Below are 22,462 nucleotides of genomic sequence, written 5' to 3'. Positions count from 1 at the left end.
GGGATGGGGTTGAAACTGAAGCTGGATAAGAAATAGCAAGCAAAAGGCCTGAATATAATATTAAGAATATGTAACAGTCTATCTGACAGTTTCTCACTTCTGCAATCTTGCCTCTTGCATAACATCATTGGTCTCTTTGTTGTCATCTCTCATTGTAGAAATAATTTAAGATCTCTGGGACAAATACTTCCCATTTTATTTGTAACTGCAGTGCCTCTGAGGCTGTATAAATAGTACTGTGATTGGAAGGTAAGAGAATTCCATGCTCTCAGAGATACAAAATGTACTTGTAAGCTGGATGCCCTGTGAGGTATCGAGTCCCATATCTGCCACTCACCCTTTGATCAGCTCTTCTTTTTTTGGCACTGTTCAAGAGCTTAATTTCTGGGGCATTCTGATGTTAAAGACTCTCATCTTTAGTGTCAAGAGTAATAGTTTGAGTGGAAGGGGAAAAAGGTTAGAATGTAAAGCCCCTAATTCTGACTTGCAGAAGAGCTAATTCTTCTGGGTCTAAAAAAGAATTTGGGGAGATTAGGCAATATTGATGCAACCTGGCATATCGATTTGCTTCCAAATAAAACTTTATTCTGATACAAATAAAGCCAGCCATTAACCTTCCAAGTTAGGGACAAAACAGTCTTACAAAGACTGTTCACCTTGCCCTGTGTAGGCCTTTTATTAAGATTGCAAAGCCACGAGGTTATGATTCTTCACTTGTTCTTGTCATCAAATCCATGGACTTGTCAGGAGAAGAGTCCAGCAGTCAATCAAAAGGTTCCAATGCAGCAGTCTGTGCCAGGATTAAATCTCCTGTGCCCCCTTCCCACCCTACTCAGTGGCTGTTTCCCAGCTGATTTAGGGCTGTGTGCCCCTGCTGTGGTCAGGTCATTGAGCCAGTTGGCAGATTGAGTGCTAATGATAACACAGGTGGAAGGGAAGAGAGAATCTGCAGCTAGAAGTGAGGGACACAGGAGGATTTCAGCACCTGTGACCTGTGATCCTAATCCCTGCTGTGGCACTAGATTTTCTGAAGCAGTATCTTAAAAAACATGTTTCTCTCTGCTGGCCCAGGGGGTCCAGAGCTGTGTCCATGACATGTCTGATGAGAGGCAATGTACTCTTCTCTCCATCATCTCTCATCTGAGAAACAGATGATGAGGCCACGATAAATTCAGAATTCAAGATTCTTTATTCTTCCATGCCTTTTTTTTCTTGTTAGGTGATGTCAGTGCTGTGAGGGAGCTTGGGATGAAGTATGTCAATATGGGCAGGATACACTGAGCTGTAGTCCCCTTAATTAGCCTTCTGCCACCTCCCTGAAAGACCCTGGAGAGAAGAACATGTCCAGTGACTGCATTCACAGAGTTCAGTGCCATTTTTCAGTGCCTCTTAGAAAATTCACAACTAATTTTGTGGAAACTGCACCATTCTCATGTTTGGATTTTGGTCTGGCTCTTCTCACAGTACAGAAGTATATACTACTCAGAGTAAAAGAAGGTTGTTTGCAGAATATAAGAAGGTTGAAAGCAGTGAGTTTTCTGGAGTTCTGCCATTTTACTCACTATCTAAATTGTTCCAGGGACTTTATTATGCAAGGGAACATGGACAAGGCAGATCTGAGTATAATAAAAAGGGGAAAGCTATGCCAAATCAGCACCTGAATCAATGGATTTAGTCATCTGACATCTGTTTTGCTTGTCAGGTGAAACAAATTTATGCAATTAGCTGAGATACATGCCTACAAAAAAATTGCAAATGTTTCAGTAGGATTACAAGGGTGAAAAGCTGTAAGCTTTGCATTTTTCTGTGCAAATGCTCTGCAGCTAGGGGGGAATCTACACGCTCAGAGCTGCTGAACAAATGTTTATAACTTAAATATTTGTTTGAGAGAGGGTATATAATCAGATAGCAAACTTCCTAGAGAGCTGGTTAGCACATCAATTGGGCTTTCTTTATAAAGGTTTTTAAAATTCATTTTAATGGGTGAGAAAAGCTGGCTGACGTTTCAGAACTGAAAGCTGATATAAAAACTCTCTCATTCACGGCCCATGGGAACGTGAACATTCACTGGAGTTTAAATCTCTTGTGAATTTTCTGCTATAGCTATATAGCAGCCTAATATTCCTGTCAGAACAAATTTGCAAATGACCCATAAACCAAAGAAGAAACTAAAGCTGAAAGGATGCTCTGGGCAATATCATTTTCTTCACTGACTTTTTGTTTCAGTCTGAGTCATTGATAATGGTTTCTGAATGCAACTTCTATTTAAGGTTAATAAAGAAATCAGGATATGCAGAGAAGAAAATGTTGGCTTATTAAGAAAAGCAGTTAATTATCATCACATAGTAATGAGATTTCATTGGTTTCCATGACATTTGGTCTAGGATATGGAGGGAATCTCACTAAAAAGAGGGATATCCAGCATAGCAAGAATAAGACCTACTGTGTGCTACATCCCAGCTCTAGAGGCACAAATGTCATTAGTCATAAAAATTTACATTCATTGTTCAGTGGTATTAACTTAAAATTATAGAATCATCTTGCATGGAAAAGACTTTTCAGGTCCTTGAGTTCAACTGTTGACCTTAACAGAAACCTTGTCCCTGAGGGCCACATCTGTGTCATTTAGATCTCTCCAGGGCTGGTGGCTCAGCCACTCCTCAGCTCCTGTTCCAGTGCTTCACAGCCCTGCTGGTGGTGACACTTTTTTGAAATCAGTGCTTGCTCTGGGGAGGTGGGGCAGTCACAGAGGAGATTCATGTGCTGTGTGCAGCAGGAGAGTGTCCCAGCTGTCCCTATCCCTTTTCTGTCTCTCTGCACTCCCTTCAGGCTCCCCCAGTTGGGAAACCTCCCTGTGCAAGATTGTGCCAGCACTGGAGCTGCTCACTTCAGTGTCCAGTAAGAGCTTCATGCACGGCTGAAATTCAGTCTGCATCTATACTTCAGGCACTTGAACTGAGGTGAGGGGATTCCCACTTACTGTTTTGTGTTCTGTGAATTAATAAAAAACTTCAGGCTTCCAGCAGCTTCAATCCTCAGGAGAGACTTCTCTTGACTCCAGGGAGCTTTGGAGCAAACATCAGAGAAGGTGCAGCATTGTTTGGCAGTTTTTCAGCAAGCAGTTCAGAAAAACTTTGTGCAAATCACTTTGGAGAGCTCTTTCTCAGTGACAGTATATGAAAAGTTGCAGTAAATATCCCTCTTATTCAGGAACTTTGGAAGTTAAAAAAATATACAAAATATATTAAATATTCTTGAAAAACATAGCAGCACAGCTGGTGACCTGAAGGAACCCTTCCACCTTCAGCTTCCAGTAACGTAATCTCTGCTTTAGATATTTTCTCAGACTGAGTCATTCAGCTGGATAGATTTTAACCTTGTTTTAAAAGGAGAGAATCACTGTATTCAAAGCTATTCAGAGGCTGGGACTGAAATGTCACAAAGTTCTTGTTTGACAACAACACTTTCCTTTGTTGACAGTATGTCTGTAGCCTGATTGTCTCCCAGAGAAGATACTTGGCCAGAAATATGTGATAGGAAGAAGGAAAGTCTTCTGTTAGAGATATTGCACTTGGGCCTTGGCACAGACTTTCTTAAGTCTTTTAATGAATGTGCTCTTTAATTGCTTTGTGCCTTATCTTTCCATGATTAAAAGTGAAGGTGAGAATACTTCCTGTACTTATGATATTCAAAGGATAACTCAATACATGTGAGGCAATCAAATTTTCTGAGGATCATTTGCCCCCCAGAAATCAATGTTAGATAAATGTAATTATCATTATGGGATTGATGTAAATTTGATGCCAATTATTTCTAAAGTAAAAAACCCCAGAAATTCACAAATCATTTATACAAATGTTAATCATTTCACTGCTTTTGAATGTTAACAATTGAGTACATCATTATCCATTAGAATTTGGGGAAAATGAGGAAAAAGACATCTCTGACATTTTTTGACGGAACAGGTACAATGGAATAATATAATGAGAACTTATTAAGGAAATACTTCCAAATAATTTTTCAATAAAAAGTCCTAGCAAAGTCTGCCATTTGTCATGTTCCAAGCTCTAATTCAGTGAATTCTGTTTTATAAAGTGACAGTTCAGCTGATGAGAATGGCAAATACCTTGAGAGACTCAAGAAGATTAAATAATTATTTGAAAAAGGATGTCTTCACCACATTCAATAATTATTACAAAATCACACCACTTGTAATCCTGAGCACCATTTGATGACCCACTATAGTCAGGAAGAACATATTTTAGTTTATTGATGTGACAATATCAATCTATCCTCTCTTCCTTTTCTGAGACCTGGATGTTAAACATACACTGCTGGATCCTCAAGGATTTTATTCCCCTAGAACATATGTGGACTCAAGAGGAGGTTTCTCCTGTTGGTAGATTGAGGGAAACAGAAAATTCAGCATGAGCTCTATGTGTGATTTGGTCTTATGCACAGCCAAAGTACTCTTTTAGCAGGGTTAGTGCATCACCTAGAGAAGGATACATTTTTGTTTTGAATGCTCCATTTATCTGTAATGACTGGGCTTAATAACATATTTATAAGCAGGGGTTATAGTTAGAATTCATTGCCAAGACCACTAACACTCTTGATTTTTTTTGCCCCTGTGTTTTTCTCTGGCTGCCAGTCCTTGATTGTTTTTTGCTGCTGGTTATGTCTCCATAACAAATGACTGTCAAGCACCTTGGGCTGTCGATTTCTAGCATGTTAACTACTGCCTGATAACTGTCCACATGTTCACTCTAGCAGTGGGATAAATCTGCTGGTGCTTAAGCCTGAGTGAGAGTGAGGAGAAATACCTACATGGGCACCTAATGTACAGTAAATAAGACTGTTATATTCCCTGTGGGAATTGACTTATATAGCCACAGTTTTTTCTTTTCTAGCCTTCTCATTACATGCAGCTTTTTGTTCACCCACACATGTGAAATTAAACTGGTGTCTTTCATTGCTGTGATCCCTGTGTTTTGGGGTTGTTAATACTTGCAGTGCACAAACAAAATGTAATTGACTCTTTTATGACTCCAGCTGACTATGACAGCAAAGATCCAGAATAGCAGGGACTTCACAGTTTTCTCTGGCTTCACCTCTGTTCTCTCTGGTTTTCATACCAATAATATTGTGAAAAGTTTTTCACTGCATGTAATTCTGGTACATTTGTCTTAACTGAGAATGTTCTGAAATTTTGCTTCAAAATGCAGCCTCCTCTCCAGCTTACCTAAACCCTTTCTGTAGTAAAGTTGCCAGAATCTCTTTCCTCAGCTTTCAACTTTTTCCCATTCTTGTGTGATTTCTCTACAATGTGTCTAGAGCATGTTCTTTGAATCACTAGCTTATCACATCTTGGTTTCTCTATGTATTAAATGAGTTGCCACCTGAAATTATGTTGGGGGCACTGTTTAAACTTATGCACAATAGAACTTAGAGAAATCAGTTGCACTGTAATATTCACTTGTCCCCTATGGTAGTGGGGATAGTTTTCCCAGGGGCCAAAATGGTCTGTTATTTGGTTTTTTGCTTGTTAGGTGAACGTGGCTGGAGAGAAAGCTTAAACTGGAGATGTTGAGTGCAAATGTAGAAATAGTGCTGGGAGCATCCAATGAAAGAGCCTCATCTGTATCACTGAGCAGCAGACAGACCTGGGCATTAATACCTGTCTGTTCTGGAGTAAACCCTCCAGGAAGTTGTGTGAGAAAATGCTGCTAATGGATGATCCTGTTTGACACTGCCTGAATGGTAAAAAATGGAAGCTTTGCTCTCACCTTGCATGCACTAGGCATTAATAGAAAAAAACCAAACCATTAGTAGGTAACTCAGGAGTTCTACAGCACAGCATCTGTAAGCACCTAAGCATTGTGATCCTTGGAGTCTTTAAGGAGGGCTGGGAAATGCAGAAACAGCTGGAGAAATACTTATTGAATATTAAACAGCATGTGGAACAGCAGCACTGGAATTTGCCTTGGCTGACCATATGATCATTCCTAACTTGTTTTCTTTTTCAGCAGAAGCAGCTCCATTACAGTCAGAATTGCATCATTAAAAATACTATTGATCAAGTTCTCATTAGCAGTCATTGGCACTCAACAGCCTTTGTTGCATATGTTATCAGTGCTGCAGAGGCTGATACTGATCACTGGCTTCTGATAAAGAAAATACAACTCTGTCTTTAAAGCCGACTAGTTGATTGAGTTAAATTGCTTCCATACTCTCTGTAATTAGGAGTGAGTTATCAAACAGTTTAACATCTAGCTCTGAGAAGCCATTAAAGCATTACAGGCTTAGACCAAGCTTCCTTTGTCATCTCATGACTAATAGCACTGCTTGAAGTCATTAGTGCCTCAGCCTCTCAAACCACACTGAAATTTGGTGAGAGACACCCAAATACCTGACATGAAGTATGACACACAAGGACAATTCCTACTCTCACAGAATGTTGCCAAGGTTAGAAGCAGATCTTTGACTTCATGGCATCAAGTTACTAAAAATACCATAAATTCTGTAGTCTTAAAACTGCTGCTGAGTCTGATTCCTCTCTTTCTTCACCAGAGGATTCCTTCTGTGCAGTTTTGGCAATTAGTCTAATAATGACTGGGATTCTGATTTGGCAAGGTCAGCTACACGACTAGGAAGGTCACTTTAAAGTACCCACCATTTTCATTCCTTTAAAAAAAAACCCCTAAAATTAGAGTAGGTTTAAATGCTCCTCCTTGTATGCTCCATTTTAAACAGAAAGATAAGTTCTGTTATAGCAATATTCATACAAAAATCCAGCAATGCTTTGTTCTGGTTTGGTTTTAATAAGTAAAATGTCTATTGTCCTAGAAAGCCTGTGCAAGTTCCACCACTGTGTGACTGCTAAAAGCTTTAGTCACCTTATCAAAAAGCCAAGGAGGGTTATGGATGGAACTCTCCATCAGCATGTCACAGACAGGTGGCATTCAGACTTAAAGAAGGCTCTATTTGGAGATGATAACATGAAAACATACAATCTGCTATAGTATTTTTGTAAAAACTAGTGTTCTTGAAAAATGTGGATTTCTCTTTATTGGTGAAACTGCACTGGGTGATGAAGACAGAAAGGTGTATCTTCAGTTGGTTCAACCTTGAATAATGCCATTAACTTTTAATCACACTCTATTAACTTCAGTAAGCTCTTACACCAACTGAAGTCCTGTTTTAAAAATTGGTTTTCTGTGTGTATTGAACCTAATTAATCCTGCCTGCTGTGATGGTATATGAAGGCAAACCAAGAATGCTGATCCTCTGCTGTAGATATTGTAAAGGTAGATTAGATCATTAACTGAAGGTGAAGTAATAACAAAATCTTAGCAGATTGATGTATCATACTCCTTTTGTCACCCTTGTTTTAAAATTTGGGAGAAATTACTGACTTTAGAGGAAGAAAAATTGCATGGAAAGAAAGGGAAAAATGATATGTCAATGAGAAGAAGCATTGGCAACTCTGAAATGGAGCAGTAAAAGGATAAGAGGCCTTTACTTTTTAGATTGCCATCCACCTTGGATGTCCCATGATAAGTGCAGGGAGGGAAATGAGGCATGGGGCATCATTTATTCATTAATATTTTAGCCCTCATGCTCTTGAAACATCTTGGTGTGACCCAGAGTAGCTTCCATGTCCCTGTGTCTGTGTCTCAGGATGTCACCTGTGAAAAACAGCTGTACTGGGTCTCTGGCAGCTGAAAAATGCTGCCCTTGCTTAGTGTGAGCTCAGTGAACTTGCTTGGATGTTGGGGGGGAACTGTGACACTGTGGCTCCATTTGAGAGCCTGAATCGTGGTAACCAGAGAATGATAATAGAATTTATCACAGTAGCTACCCAGGAGCATCTATGAAAGACTGTGTCACACAGTGACTCTACATAGTAATCAATTGTTATACCAAAACTGATAAGGAAAAACAATGTCTCATTCTGTTGCATAACTGCACTGAATTCCCTTAACAAGAGCCAATGCAGAAAGTAAAGAGAATTATTTATTGTTGGAGGTGGAATTCTTTTTGGGCACATTCAGTATGGATAATTTGAGTTCATCAACTGCAACAACAAAAATGAAAAGCCAAGCTAACAATTTGCAAGCAGATGCTAATTCCCCAATTGTTCATGCAACATGAAACATAATTTGAAGTGATTATGAAATTAATGCATTAATACAAAAAATGCTTTGGAGAAAAGCAAATCAGATAAATGTGCATAAAAAGAATTAGCTGTAGACATAATTAGTGAAGCCATGCTTTATTCACAGTCAGAGGGAAAAATTAAAACTAAACTAAGTAGAAATTTTAGAGAACATTTGAGAATTAGCATGTAAGAAGCCAAAATGAAATAAAACATGGAGCTTCAGCAAAGCTAACACGTAGACACATGCTTTGGAATTAAACAGTACAAGAAGTGTCATGTCATTTATTTGGGAAAGGCACAGTTACTTGTGTAAGGAAGAATTTCCAGCTGCATGAGCACATATCCTGGTTAAAGATGACTCAAAGCCTGGAAGCAGGTTGATGGCAGAACAGAACTGTGTGACATGAATCTGAAGAGACCTTACACTGTATGGTGAGAAGTGGAAAATTAACCGACCAGGTCAGAACACTGTGCTGTGTTTGCTGCTTCTCCTCTAAGCCCATGCTTGCTGTCTCCTCTGAGTCTTTGCTTGTTTTCATGATCATCATATGGCTGGAATTTTGACCTGATTCACACCTGCAAGAAAGAGACTTCATTCATGTTCTGTCCCAGTCCCAGGTGCACCATGACAAAGTTGATACTGATCCAGTGATGTATGCTCAGCTGTTACATTCATCTCTTCTGTAGATTTGTGGTGGTAGATAATTACTTAAAAGCAATTCCATTTAAATCTAGTAAGAAAATATCACTAAGAACCATTAGATTGTATAGCCATCTCCCAAGAGAAAAGAATTGTAACACAGTGGAGAAATTGTGGTGCCAACTCTGACAATTATGTGGAGAGTCTTATAATATGTATATTTTCTAAAGTTGTCAGCTGTTAGAGTCAGTTTTGAATTGGAAAGAATTTAAATCTTTGTTAAAATAAAGCTTCTAGACTTGAGATGTCCTGAAAAAAGCTTTTAAACTTTTAATAACCTCCTTTCCTCACCCTAAAACCAGCAAAAAGGTAAACAAAAATCCTACATGAAATGAGGTTTTATGAATGACTCTTAGAAACCAGATCCCTATTTTTCAGGTAGTTAAGTTTTAAAATATTAAGTCTTTAGAAGATGCATGCAAAGTAAATGGGAAAAAATTATTCCATTATGTGAAAAATAGCCTGTATGATTGCAGACAATTTAGTAAACTTCTTGCTTTTTTTTTTTTTTTTTTTTTTTTTTCTGTGTACAAGTGTTCATTTTCTTTCACAGAGTTTCTATACAATTTCAAGGAAAAAAAAAATCTGAAATGTGAATTACTCTTTTTCCAAAACTTTGATAATTATCCTGAAATACTGTACTTTTACTTTTTTCCCATTTCTACCACCTAGAACATTTATTTTGGATGGCAGTTGAATACTCTGATTTCTGTCTTGTTGCACTTTCAATTAAGATTCTCACTTTAAGAATGGAAAAGCAGCAGATGCTAAAGGATCTGATATTTGCCTCAGACAGGTACAATGCCACCAGCTGCAGTGAAGTGTCAGTCCCAGGCATTCTGCCAATAAAGAGAAAAGAGATGAAGGAGAATTAGCAGTTTCTTACTAACCCTACCTAGTTTAAGCAGCTTCTGTTCGAAGTTATTACTGGATCCCAGGGGGTTTGTGAGGACTCTTCTTGCTGGAAGCACCAGTCCCCACCTGAGAGCTGATGCTTTGGATAAAATCAACCATGTTCACTGAACCATTTCAGCAGGTGGGTTTTGGGTGAAATAAGATGAGAACATCTGTAGTAAATGAAGGGATGAGAACATTGTGCAGAGAGATGGAGGTGAGCAGGTGTGGATATTAATGTCCTTGGCACCAGCAGGTCACTCTGCCCAGTCCCAGGGGCATTTGCTTTGTGATGTTCCCTTCACTTTGGGTGTGTTATAAAACACAAGCAAGTGTAAGAACCCTGAAATATTGAACAGCACAGTGGCACACAGGTGCCAGGGCTGGCCAGAGGCAAGTGGCATGGCTTGAAACAGTTGGCTGTGGAACCAAGTGTTCAGTGAATTGATCATCTGCCCAGGCTTGGCATAGCTGCCATACAGAATCACAGAACGGTTTGGGTTGGAAGGGACCTTAATGATCCTCTCATTCCAACTCCCCTGCCATGACCAGGGACACTTCCCAGCAGAACAGACAGCTCAGCACCCATCCAGCCTGGACTGGAGCCCTGCCAGGGCTCATCATGTGAATTGTGCATTTATCACTCACCCTCCAGGGAAAAATGCTCCCTTGGTCCCTCTTTCCCCAATCCCTTTTGTTGTTCTGCTTGGGGTACCACACTTCCAGGCTAGAAGTTTCCTCTTGCTTTCATTAGAATTAACAACCCTCAGGGCCTGGTATTTGGGGCTGGAAAATGCTATTGTTTGTAATACACTTACAGTGCAAGTGGCTTCTTTCTTTTCATGCCATTGATTGATTAGTGGAGTTTGTCCAAGTAATTTTCCTTCTTGATATGTGCGCTTTACTCCTCTAGCACAAAGTTGGTGTGAAGATTAACTAATTAATCTCATGAGATTCTTTAGTGAAAGGAATGCCTTACTGAGCAACAGAACAAAGTAGGGGCAATATGTATGAAACTGCAGCTCATTCCAGATGTCTACAAAGCTGAGGATCTTTTCCTCCCCTAAGCAAGTAAGACTGTAAGAATGTGTCAGCTTAATTTTTTTTTTTCTCTGTTCAGTACAATGCAGAACATCTGTTGCAAAAGTATGGATAATTAATAATTGAAACTAGATTGCACTGTCCAAAATAAAGTGCCTATAGTACTTGTAGATTTTCTGAGTTTCTTGCCTGTGTCTCTTTGTTTCTTCTCAAAGTATAATAATCAGTCATTGTTATGAATTAGATTTTATTTCAGAATGGAAGTTTATACTTCATTTTACTTAAGTTTGAGTAACATATTTTCAAGCTGGTTATGGTGAGAAAGATTTTTATGTCAAATGTAGAAGAGAAAGCAGAGTGTAATAATAAAGAAACAGAAAAAAGAAATTTTCATTTCATGTCAGGTTAGTAAATTAGACCCATTCTGTGGAATGAAGAGATAAAAATCTAGAATTTGATTTGAGGGAGATTTGAAAAACTAAGAAGCTTAATCTTTTCATGTTCCTTCCCCCAGAACTGATTGCTCCAGAGCTCATGTTTGTGCCTGTGATTAGGAGCTGAGCCTGACGAGTTCTATTCTCAGCACTGCTGTGGGATCCCAGCGGGTGAAGCTAACCTTGCTGCTTGGGCTCATACAGCACTTCCAGCTTCCAAAGCCCTTGCCAAGTTAAGACAGACTTTTAAGATAGAAGGAATGTAAAATTGAAGGTGTTTTTGTTTATTCTAGAACTGACATATCCCCAGGTATTTAAAATTAATACCGAATGAAAACTAAACAGAATCAGATTGGATAGGCCCAAAGAGTTTGTGGAATCTCCATCCTTGAAGGTATTTAAATATTGACAGGACAAGGTCCTGAGGTTGTCATCTGTGCCTTTGAAGCTGGTTCAGTGTGAAGCAGGAGTTTGAAATAAATGACCTCTACATGTCTTTATGTACCTAAATTAAATAATTTAAATTATAAATCGCTGTATAGTTCTAGATAAGGCAAAAGTAACTCAGAAATATCCTGCAATAATCTAGTAAGTTATATTAATGAGAGGATTTCTTTATTGTTTTTAGCATTACATTTCTATTTTTTGGTAAGGATGATGCAAAGGAGAGCTTGTGTCCTTTTTTACAGTCCTCATTAAAACACTAGGTGCACTCAATCAGGTAAGGATAAAATGTAGAATCTTTATTTTCATTTAATTCTGACTTAATGGAAATGGAAGCTGGGCTTTAAAAACCTGAGATTTAAAAAGTGACACTAATCTTCAGTGACTCCTTTTTCACCCATCTCATCTTTTTTCCTCCTTTGATTAATTATTACCTCAAAGCAAAATTATATATTTTGATAATTCACCCTGGCTGCTGGGACTGCAGGTTATTCCTGAGAGGGTGAAGGTTGATTTTCTCTGTGCACAGCCCAGCCCACAAGCAGTGACTCAGCAGCTCACAAAAACCCTGAGATTCCACAATTCTTCAGCTTTGATGGAAAAAAAAATAGCAGCTGAATGTATTCAGGACTGGTCCAAGGTGAGGCATTTTGGAAGCAGGGCTTGGTGCAGAGCTCAGGTACCAGGAGGAGAGGCTGGAAGGAACCTGTGCCCTGGGTGGGCAGCAGGTCCTGTGCTGAGGGGAGGGAGGGGCTTGTGGGGGTGCACTGCCCTCTCTTGGATTTTGGCAGGAACAGGAGCAGTCCCACCCGAGGGTGCTGTCAGAGGTTTGCTGAGGTGATGCTCTGAGTGAGGAGGGATTGTTTTTGTATGCTGTTGTCTCTTAGGAAAAATCTTCTCCCTGCACCTCTGGACTTTCTGTGTACCCCCATTCCTATCGAGGAGGATTAATGGAGAGAACAGCTGAATCACATCTGCACAGGTGGCTCAGCCTCATGTTTGCTTTTCTTGAGTCTTTATTGCACTGACCCAACCCTGTACCTGGGACTTGGCTGATATATAGCACACACCATCACATAAAATATTTGTAAGTTGTTGTTCATACATACACTCACTTTTTCTATCTAGTAAAACAACCACAGATGATTCCCACAGATAATAAAAAATACAGCTTTTATGGCTGCTTTATTCTGCAGTCACTTTTGGCCTGTTATGAATATCTTGAATAATACAGAACAGGTAAATGGATTTTTTTTTCCATCCACTAGCCAGCTTTTCATGTCAAACAACATTCATCAAGATGCCAAATGCAATTCTCAACAATTCTTTTATTAGTAATACTGTGCAATCTCAGCTTTCAAAAATATTGGCAGATGGTAATTTTTCTCTCTTAAAAGATAGTGCTTTGCCATCTAATATTCTGATGACAGGAGATTGTCTTATCACTCAATGAGCAGTGAATCTTTCATGGGTGCAAACAGGATGAATTCACTGAACCTTTCACCACATCATTTCTCTTACATTTAAACAGCTGAGATTTGAGGAAGATGATTGTATCCTACCAGTTGTGGACCTTCTGTGGCTCTTGGGGAATGTGATGATCTTTTCCACTCTCTGGATCTGGATTCAGTCTGGGTCTGAATGACACGAGTCATCACGACTGTGGTTTTCTTTAGGGGTAGCTTTAAGTATGTTCCCCCCCAGATCAGCAAAGTGCAAGCTGATTTAATGAGTTTGGGTTATGTGTCTGTGTGAATAAGAAATTCTTTCTTCTTAAGTCACTGAGTAACAGTTGCAAAATAACTTGTTCCAGATCTTTTCCATATATTAAACAGGTTATTTCTAATTACTCTGATCCAGGTCATCATTCAAAGGCAATATTCTTCTTCTTTTCTTCAGTGTTAGAAGTGTAATTCTGTCACTGAAGTATTTTTTCCCTCACAAAATTGCTGCTTTTTCTGAGTTAACAGGAAATTCTGGCAATGAAATACTCCACAATCCCTCAATTGAATTATTGGTGTATTATTTTAATGGCATCTTAATGAAATTGCTCAGCAACTAACCTTGTCTTTTAGCTGGCATTAGAGACAGCTTCAAAACTGTCAGCTCTAGCTCATTTCATGTTTTTATTTAGGTGCTCATACTGTTACCCAATTTATTTGAAGCAGAAACTTGGGCCAAATTTTAGTGGCATTACTCATGTGCACAGTTCTACAGCAGCTGATGTTAGCCCATGAGGAAAGATTTTTAAAACTTCACAGAGGCTTCAGTCTCCTCTTTCCCTATTAATATCCAACTAAATGCTTGTGTTATTTCTTTTGTAATTTTTGTAATTTGTTTGCTCTTGCAAACATGTATTGCTTCCAGCAACTCAGTCTTGTAAAAGGAATAGGTCTAATCTGCTTTACTGTAGTGTTGCATTTATTTCAGAATTTCATGACCAAAGCAGTTCTTTCCTTTGGATTGTTTCACTTTATAGCTTATTCTAGGTCTTAAGAAAGCTTAAGCAATGAATGAGTTCAATGAATTAAAAGCAGAGCACGTTTCTTTGAATGTATGTGTGTAGTGCTGAATCTGGAGGGCCAGATTCTCTCTTTACTCATTCACACTTACACAGTTGTACACACAAACTTTTACACTCACACTCACACACTCTTGTAGCACATGTTTACACACTCTTACTCTTGCATGCTCATGCACACTCACACTCATAAGACAACATTAAGGCACTCTAAGGTTGTTCTCCCACTACAAAGGGCTTTTGCTGGAAGTGAGAGGGAGATGAATATAGCTCTTTTTATTCTGGTGTTAGTAACTTGATTTTGTAATGGTGGAATCAGAGGTGCTTTAAAAACTGCCAGTGTGAAACTCATGGGCCCTGGTCTTCACACACAGCCCAGACAAGCTGATGATGATGTTGTGTATGTAGGTGGGGTTGGTCATTTCTCTCAGGTAACAGGCAATAAGGATGAGGGGAAAGGGCCTCAAAAGAGCCACAGGAGGTTTAGATTATACATTAGGAAAATCTGCTTCATTGAAAGGGTGGCCAAGCATTGCAACAGGTTGCACAGGGAAGTGGTGGAGTCACCATCTCTGGAAGAGTTTGAAAAGTGTGTGAGTGTGGGGATTAGGGACATGGTTTAGGAGTGGATTTGGTAGTGTTAGACCAATGGTTGGACTTGATGATCTTAGAAGTGTTTTCCAGCTTTTTATCCTGTAGCAATTTCACATCCTTTGGCAAGGGAACACCTCAAAAATCTTATTTGACTTTATGAACTCGGTTGCCTTTCCCTACAGGCTCTAAAGACCTGGATAAATTTAAGGTGTGATTTTCACATGGAAAAGCCAGGTTGATTTCTCTTTGTGATGTTTGGAATAACCTCATTAAAAAAAAAGAAAAAAAAAAAGTTAACTGGGAAAGCAGCAATTTAGTGTGTTAGGCACTGTAAAAGCAGAGCAAAATGTTTGATGGAGCAGCTCACATTTCAGGAAATCCAGCAGGCTTTCTACAGTGAAGCCCAAAATAATAAAAATAGTTTCTTTCTAATATATTTTTCTTAGGTATTTTTAGCTATTAAAGTTTATGGCATCTAAGCTTAGATTAATTTTTGTTATTGTTTCTGGTTTTGGTTTTTATGCTTTTCTTGTTCAACATACTTGTGTCCAGTTGTATTTTCTGTATAAGCATCTGCATCAAGTCAGTGGGTAATAGACGACTTCAAAGCAGAAATTGGGTTAATTTATTTAAAAGGAAATTCGAAAGAGTACTTACTCTGTATTTCATATGCTGCAACAAAACAAGCATTAAAATTAATTGTACTTTCCCTCCTTCCTCATTTATATTCCAGGCAACTTAGGCAATAAAACTAAACTAACATGACTGCAACTGCATTAGCATGTAGTGCAGCTCAGTGAAAGTGGGTCTGTAGAATGAAGTGATGGATGTTGAGATGACATCTGCATTTTTGGCATTTTGGAGGTGAGTTCAGAATAGTGCTAAGGTGATACTGTGATCTGAAAACCCAGTACAGTGGCTGGAGAACATTAGATTCATTCCTGAGGTGTGTGACAGAGTCATTGGATGGATTGTGTTGGAAGGGACCTTAAAGATCATTTATTTCCCAACCCCTGCCATGGGCCGGGGATGTTCTGGTTAAGTTTCCTTGAAAAGGAATTCCTGTGCTCTGAGATCACTGTGGACTGAGTTATAACACAAGGACTTGCTACAGAGGTTTCCCCAAAATTTTGGAGGGCTAATTTCAGAAGCACACTCCTGGTGTGCCCTGAAAGGTTTATATAAATACACACAGCCTTTTCCTCTTGTTTCGACTTACTTTTCATACAGGTATCAATTTATTCTACTTTTCCAATAAATGCTGTCTTTCAGGCTCGTAACTCTGATTATTTGCACACAGATATGGTGTAATGAGATTTGCTTTTCTTATCTTACAAAAGGCACGGTGCTGCGGCTGTGACGTGAGTAGTGGCTGATAGTCAGCTCCAGCTTGTTTTGCTTTATGACACATGTGCAGAGTGATGAGCAGTGCAAGGTGCAACAGTGGAGCAGATAATGCTGAGAGCTGGTCTCCTAGTTAGCAATCTGGCTGGTGGATAGAGTCATCCATCAGCTCCCTGCCTGTCTCCCACTCCCTGAGTGCCCTCGAATAAATTCAGGGCAGTTCTGCACAGCTCTGCCACATCTGAGGTGCTGCTGGAATATGAAACAAAACTGGTGTGTCCTGAAGAACTTTTACCTACAGAATGGCTGGTTATCAATGCAGAGCCAAGGCTTTTGGAGATCAGAGACACCTGGAAATAAAGTACTAATAACCCAGGGTGGTAGTTAGCAGATTAAAGCCCAAGTCAGCAGTGTTTGAAAGTCTGTTTAGGCACTTAACTTTCATTGATTGGGTGAATTATTAGGTGCTTCAGTGCCTCAGCAGTTTCTCCTTCCATTTCCTTTTTAAGAAATGCAGATAAGAGCATTTTCACACTTCAGAGGAGTGGCCTGACAGAAAATGTGTTAAGGCAGTGATGTGCTTGGCTGTGACAGTGATGAGGTCAGATGAACTCCTTGCCCAGGTGGAAGGAAATGTGTGAGATTAGAGTGGATCTTGATTAACAACTTGCCTTAGAGGCACAATCCAAAGTCAGAGACAGGACTCTTAGTAACTTCAGGGAGCTTGGATCAAGCCCATTGATTTGTGCTTATTTCTGCTCTAGTTGCTCTAGTCCAAATTAATGCTGTGCTGTGATATTTCCAAATACCAACATAAACAAAATCCACTCAAGAAGGAAGTAATAAAAATAGGAAAATCATAATGCTTGAATCACAGTAGTGAATCAATAAACGTTAAATATAAGAACCTGGTCCCAGAAATTAGTGTGATGAGAAGAAAGAAACCAATTGGTAAACATCACAATTTTTGGCTTCAGAACCTGGATAGGCTACTTAGTGACAGTATCTTATATTTATTGATAGTTTGATTATTAATCCTTTCTGTGTAACTTCTATCATGCTTGGAATATTTGAAAGAGTTAAGTGAAAATAAAAATGGTTTAAAATGCACGTTTTCATCACTAATTTTTAGATATAATAGGAGATTCTACCTTTATGCTACAATGGAAATATTACCTTGTTTTATATTATAGATATAGTGGGGTTGTGTAGCTGGTCTGAGACTATTCAGGATCTGAAAGTTCAGAGGTTTTGCAGAACTCCAAACTTCTAAGTCAGAGGCCAAATTGTTATGCTACCAAGGAAATTTCTAGAGACAGAAAAAAAAAAAAAATTGGCAGCTGCTCAGTAACCAAGGACATATTCTGTGTAGATTATATGTGTATTTACACCTTCACATACAATAGTTCTTTAGCATCTGGTGTCTCACAGACAGCAGATGCTCTGCTTCCTTACAACTCCTAGGTAGTGAGTTAAGTTGTGTCTAACTCTGCCTGCCTAAATGAAGGAAGAGAAGGAAATGGAGTGTGTGATTTTTGCAGTGCTCAGACCCAGATGGGAATTTGTTCTGAGAAATGCCAGGTATGGATATTTTCATTTCAGGCTTGTCTAAAAACAGATCAGTGTTTGCCATTTGCAAAACAGCTTAGAAAAAAAAATAAAATAAAAATGCTAATGATTCAAGCCTTTAATACCTTTCCAAGGCAAATATTCTTTAAAACTCTTCATGTTTTTCAGTCGTGATGCCTCATTCCCATTCCCTCTGGGTATTACTCTGTTGCTTGTTGAAATACTGAAACAATCTCTTTTTATTGCTCAGAACTCTATATTCTGTCATGCAGAAACACATGAGAGGAGTAACTCATTATTGCTTATTCATCAGCAATGCAGCCCAATTAATACCACCACTAATGGGGTGAAGTAGCTACTGCAACTCTTAGCTGTGTATCTTTTGTAACTCCCAAACTAACACTCCTGGACAAAGCTAGAAAGCAAATTTACCGTGCAGAGGTTATTTTTGATACACTACCAGATCTGTAATTCACAGCACTGTAGGAACTGGAGGTGGAAGGAGCCCAGCACGTTATCAAATGTGTTCTCATGCCAAAGCAGGAGTGCTTGTTGCAGACAGCCAGGTTATAATATTTTAGGCAGTGAAACTGCCTTCTCTGAAATTTCTGCTGGAATCTAACAAAAGCCACCATTAGAGATCAGACTCTCTCCTCTCTCTGTGCTTTGGGTTGATTTTTTTAACACCTAACTTTTTGTCTGCCACTCCAGTAGATCATTCTTGAAAACCCTAGCAGCCCACTGTGCCTGCCAGGTAATGTCTGTGCTGTAGTGTTAAAAAATTCAGATTTAATTTTTCAAATAAGCTAAGCACAGTTTCATTTAGGTCTGGTTTAACTAGTGGTGAAGTCATTTCCTATTTGATCACCTGTTTGTATATGTAGCTGAAACATACTGTTTTCATTGGTGAAACATTGGCTATAGTAGTTTTGCCATTACATTGAAGCATTTTGTAATAATCATACATAATAAGCTTCTCTGAAGTTTCTAGCTGCTTGCTTATTTTTTCCATCTGACTCCTCTTTCCCACTGTATTTTCATTTCTCCCTCCCATATAGATTATGCTGCTGACTGATCCAGAAGTTGAAAGCAGCTTATTAATCAGTTCTGATGAAGGAGCCACCTATCAAAAATACCGCCTGAACTTCTACATCCACAGTCTGCTCTTCCACCCCAAACAGGAAGATTGGATCCTAGCCTACAGCCAAGACCAGAAGGTAAGAGTTGTGGATTTGTTTGCTTAGGGAGAACCAGAGCTTCCCCATCTCTCTGTGCAGTTGCTGCAGAGCATTCAGGAGTCTTTGGGGTGATACCAGGACAGTCTGGAAATACCAGTTTGGTATTAATACCAGTTTGGAATTTCCAAGCAGAAAACTTTGACCAAGCCTCCGTGTAAAGGTCAAAGCAAAGGACATGGGCATGTGCTGTGTTCCTGGGGCCTAGCCCTCTATTACTGATCTGGCAGGCTGTTTATTCATCCATCCTTTTGGCAATATTGTGTGACAGGCAGTGGGCAGAGAAGACAGCTAGATCCTTCACAAACCCCTAATGAGGCTTTTGGCCTCTTACTCGACAATTCTCTTCCTCCAGTTTAGTATCAGCTCCAAGAACAGTATAAGACACTCCTTGTTCCTCTCTGGTTGGCATATTTTCAAGTAGTTTTTGATTTTCTAAGAGGAAAAAGTAGCAGTGAATCAATTTCCTTTGAAGTCCAGTTCCCTCAGTATGGGTAATCCATCAGCCAAATAAATATGCTGTGAGATTTGCCATCATTTTTTGCTGCCCAACCTGACACAACAACACAGGACTTTTTGGTGGGAAACTCATTGTTGGAATTTTTTGAAAATTAGACACATCAATACAAGTCAGCTTTCTTATGGCAAAGGACTTGATAGACCTCAATCTGTTTAGTTCAACAAAAAGCACATTGAAGGAAAACTATATTGTTGTACATAAATGTTTCTATGGGGAAGATGAATCATAGGAGAAACCATTTCAATTTAGTGATAAAAACTTCAAACAAAAATTGATGGTTAGGAGTCAATGGCAGATAAACTGAGCTGTAAAGTAACTAGCCTTTGGAGCAAACTGCTCAGAGAGATTGCAGATTTCACATTGTGACGTTTTAAAGGCTTTGAATAAAACTGGAAAAAGACCAAGAGAGTTTGCTGAGCTCCAAGCAAGGGTAAAAGAACAAAATATCTTGACGTTTAGCATATAGGCCTTTACACAAAATAATTCAGTGGTCTCCTTTTTGCTTTGTGTGTGATGAGTCTATGAGAATAGAATCTATGAATATAATCAATTAGCTGAATTGTTCAGGTTATAGACTAATGTAAGGATCAGCATAAAAATTTGAAATCTGTGATGTTTTTTTCTGTGTAGTTAAATTAATTGTAAAATAAATGAACTACTGATTTTCATTTTGCATAAATTAGGCTTGTTGTTGCTTTTACTGTAAGCCTGAGAAAACCAAGGCATGAGGAAACTGAGTAAGTAAGGTTGAAAAATGATTGTATTGAAATTTTTTTAGTATTTTCTTCATTCTTTTTACACTCAAAACCAGAATCCTTCCAGGACAGTAGCTTAATACCCTTTGCAACTGAGAAATGCATCTTGCCTCCTAATTCTTTCTGTACAGTCAGTTGTGTGCAATACTTTTCACTCACCCTCTCTCACAGCATTTTGTAAAGTGTACTCTGGTTATACTCTGTTCAGGGACACATGCAGATTAAATTCTTACTCTATGTTCAGTATGTAATTAGACAAAGCCAAAAAGTTTCCTTTCCCTTGTGGCTGTAGAGTTCTCTGAACTGATATTAAACAGAACAGAAGCTGATCTCTGATGTCTTTTCAGGACCATTGGAATGAAAGTTACTGTGTTTAAGGGAAGGAAATTTATTACATGAAGATCAATGAAACTTTCAGTGGGAACTTTGTCAAATAATAGTAGAAAATTCATTTCAATTGCGAGGGTATTCAGTCTGGTCAGGAAATACTTCTGAATTAGAGACCAGACCGCTAAGGGTTATTTAATTTATGTTTGGTGGCTACCAAGAAGTATGTCATCACTATTTCATAAGAAATGCCCATTCTTCCACAGGATCCTAAAAGACAATCTGGATATAAGAACAAAGGATCTGTTTGTGTGTTAGCATGAATTTATGAGGTTGGTGTTGGAGTTGTGTGTGAGGTGTTTGGGGAGAAAGGATCTAGGCTGTATTCTAAAACTTTTTGTTATGGAATTGATTAGCAAATTGAATGTTGTTAATTCAATATTGTAGTTGCAAGAAAAAAACCAGGTAGCACAAATTCTTTAAATCTGTACCAATTAACTCCAAAATAGAATTTTAAAAGTATACTGAATGGGTATGAGTCACAGCCCTGGTTTCTACTTTAAAGTCTAATGGATACATTTTCTGACTTCAGCAAGCTTTGCCCAAGAACTATAGAGGGTAACCAGCAGGCAAAAGAGTGTTAATCAGCTTGGACTAAATTAAATGTAACTCAAACTAAGGGTCAAGTGCAGCCTATGGCTAAGTGTAAATTACTCCCATTGGTTTTGTGTTTGTGTATCCAAAGGCAGAATTTTCTCAGAGTAATTAAGAGGTCCTGCAGGTGTTTAGATAATTGCAATGGGAGCTGAGGGGTGCTTTGCAACAAATGGCACTGCTGGTAGCTATTTCCTGAACTTGTGCTAAGGCCGTATTTAAGGGAAGAGAATCCATTACTCCTTGGATTCCAGGCCTGTGTGCATACTGGCTTGAGAGTCACCCAGGGAGGCAAGGGAACTGTGTCTGCATGGTAAAGAGTTTATATTTTGATACCACTAACTTTGATGCCACTGACTGAAGAGGCTGTGAGGGTTTTCTTGATGGGGACTTGAGGAGTAAATTGGATTTTGACCAGTTAGGATTGGTGCAGTCATTTAATTTTGCTGTTGACAGGAGGGAGGTGATAATCAACTAGAAAACACTTTTACATCCTTCTAGCAAGCTACTTGATAGTTTCATCCATTTGCATTGTGTCATTGCAGCAAATGGGACAGGGAAATCAGGTGGTGAATAGAGCAAGAGCTGGAGCACAGGAACCACATTGGATCTGGACTGTTTTGGTTCTCAGGAGTTGTCCATCCAATTGGGGATTGATGAGAGCAAAGCCAACAGTAGTGGATGCCTCTCATTGCTCAGTTGCAATAAACAGTAAATGGGTCACCCAGAATCATCCCTCCATCTCTTCACAGCCCACTGAGTCTATCACTATGATAAGATCTTTGCTTGTTTGTTTGAATAGGGATTTATTCAATGGCAGGAAAATCTGTTTTAGCTGAAGTAAATTTATGTCCCTGTTTCTTGGGTGTTGATTGTGAGTGAATGTGGTTAATTACTGGGGTTCAGCTGACAAACAGTAACTCGTTAAGCTCCAGTGGCTTGGTTGGTTTTGTTCACATCTTTCTCCGTGTCTGCCTTGGGCAGTGGGCTTTGAATTACCAGTGCTGACAGACCAGTCCCTAATTCAGGCATGGCTTTTTCCTGTCAGTCTTGACAAAAAAAGAGAGCAGCAAACCATCTGCTGCCTGCACTAATTGCTTCATGATTGCATTAATTGTTCTGGCTGAAAGTAGGATTGTTACTTGGCTGATTCTTACCACATAATTGCAGAGCTGCTGCATGCTTCTCCATTTTCTGCATAAAGGAGTTACAAATCAGAAGGAAACTCCAGACACAGTAAAGCAGTGCTTGTGAGGCAAAGGCTTTTTG

General features: G+C 39.1%; 1 protein-coding gene across 4 annotated transcripts in view; it reads left to right on the top strand.

Annotated features, from left to right (window-relative positions):
- The window catches only part of SORCS1 (sortilin related VPS10 domain containing receptor 1), a 259,464-nt gene that overhangs the window by 133,698 nt on the left and 103,304 nt on the right, over positions 1-22,462 (top strand). For all 4 annotated transcript variants that reach the window (XM_079313142.1, XM_079313140.1, XM_079313141.1 and 1 more), the window contains exon 4: positions 18,761-18,919. In XM_079313142.1, coding sequence (XP_079169268.1) covers positions 18,761-18,919 — 159 coding nt within the window. The remainder of the gene's footprint in view (positions 1-18,760; positions 18,920-22,462) is intronic.

Source organism: Erithacus rubecula (assembly GCF_903797595.1).
Source record: "Erithacus rubecula genome assembly, chromosome: 9".
Taxonomy (NCBI): domain Eukaryota; kingdom Metazoa; phylum Chordata; class Aves; order Passeriformes; family Muscicapidae; genus Erithacus; species Erithacus rubecula.
This window is presented reverse-complemented; position numbering and strand designations above follow the sequence as displayed.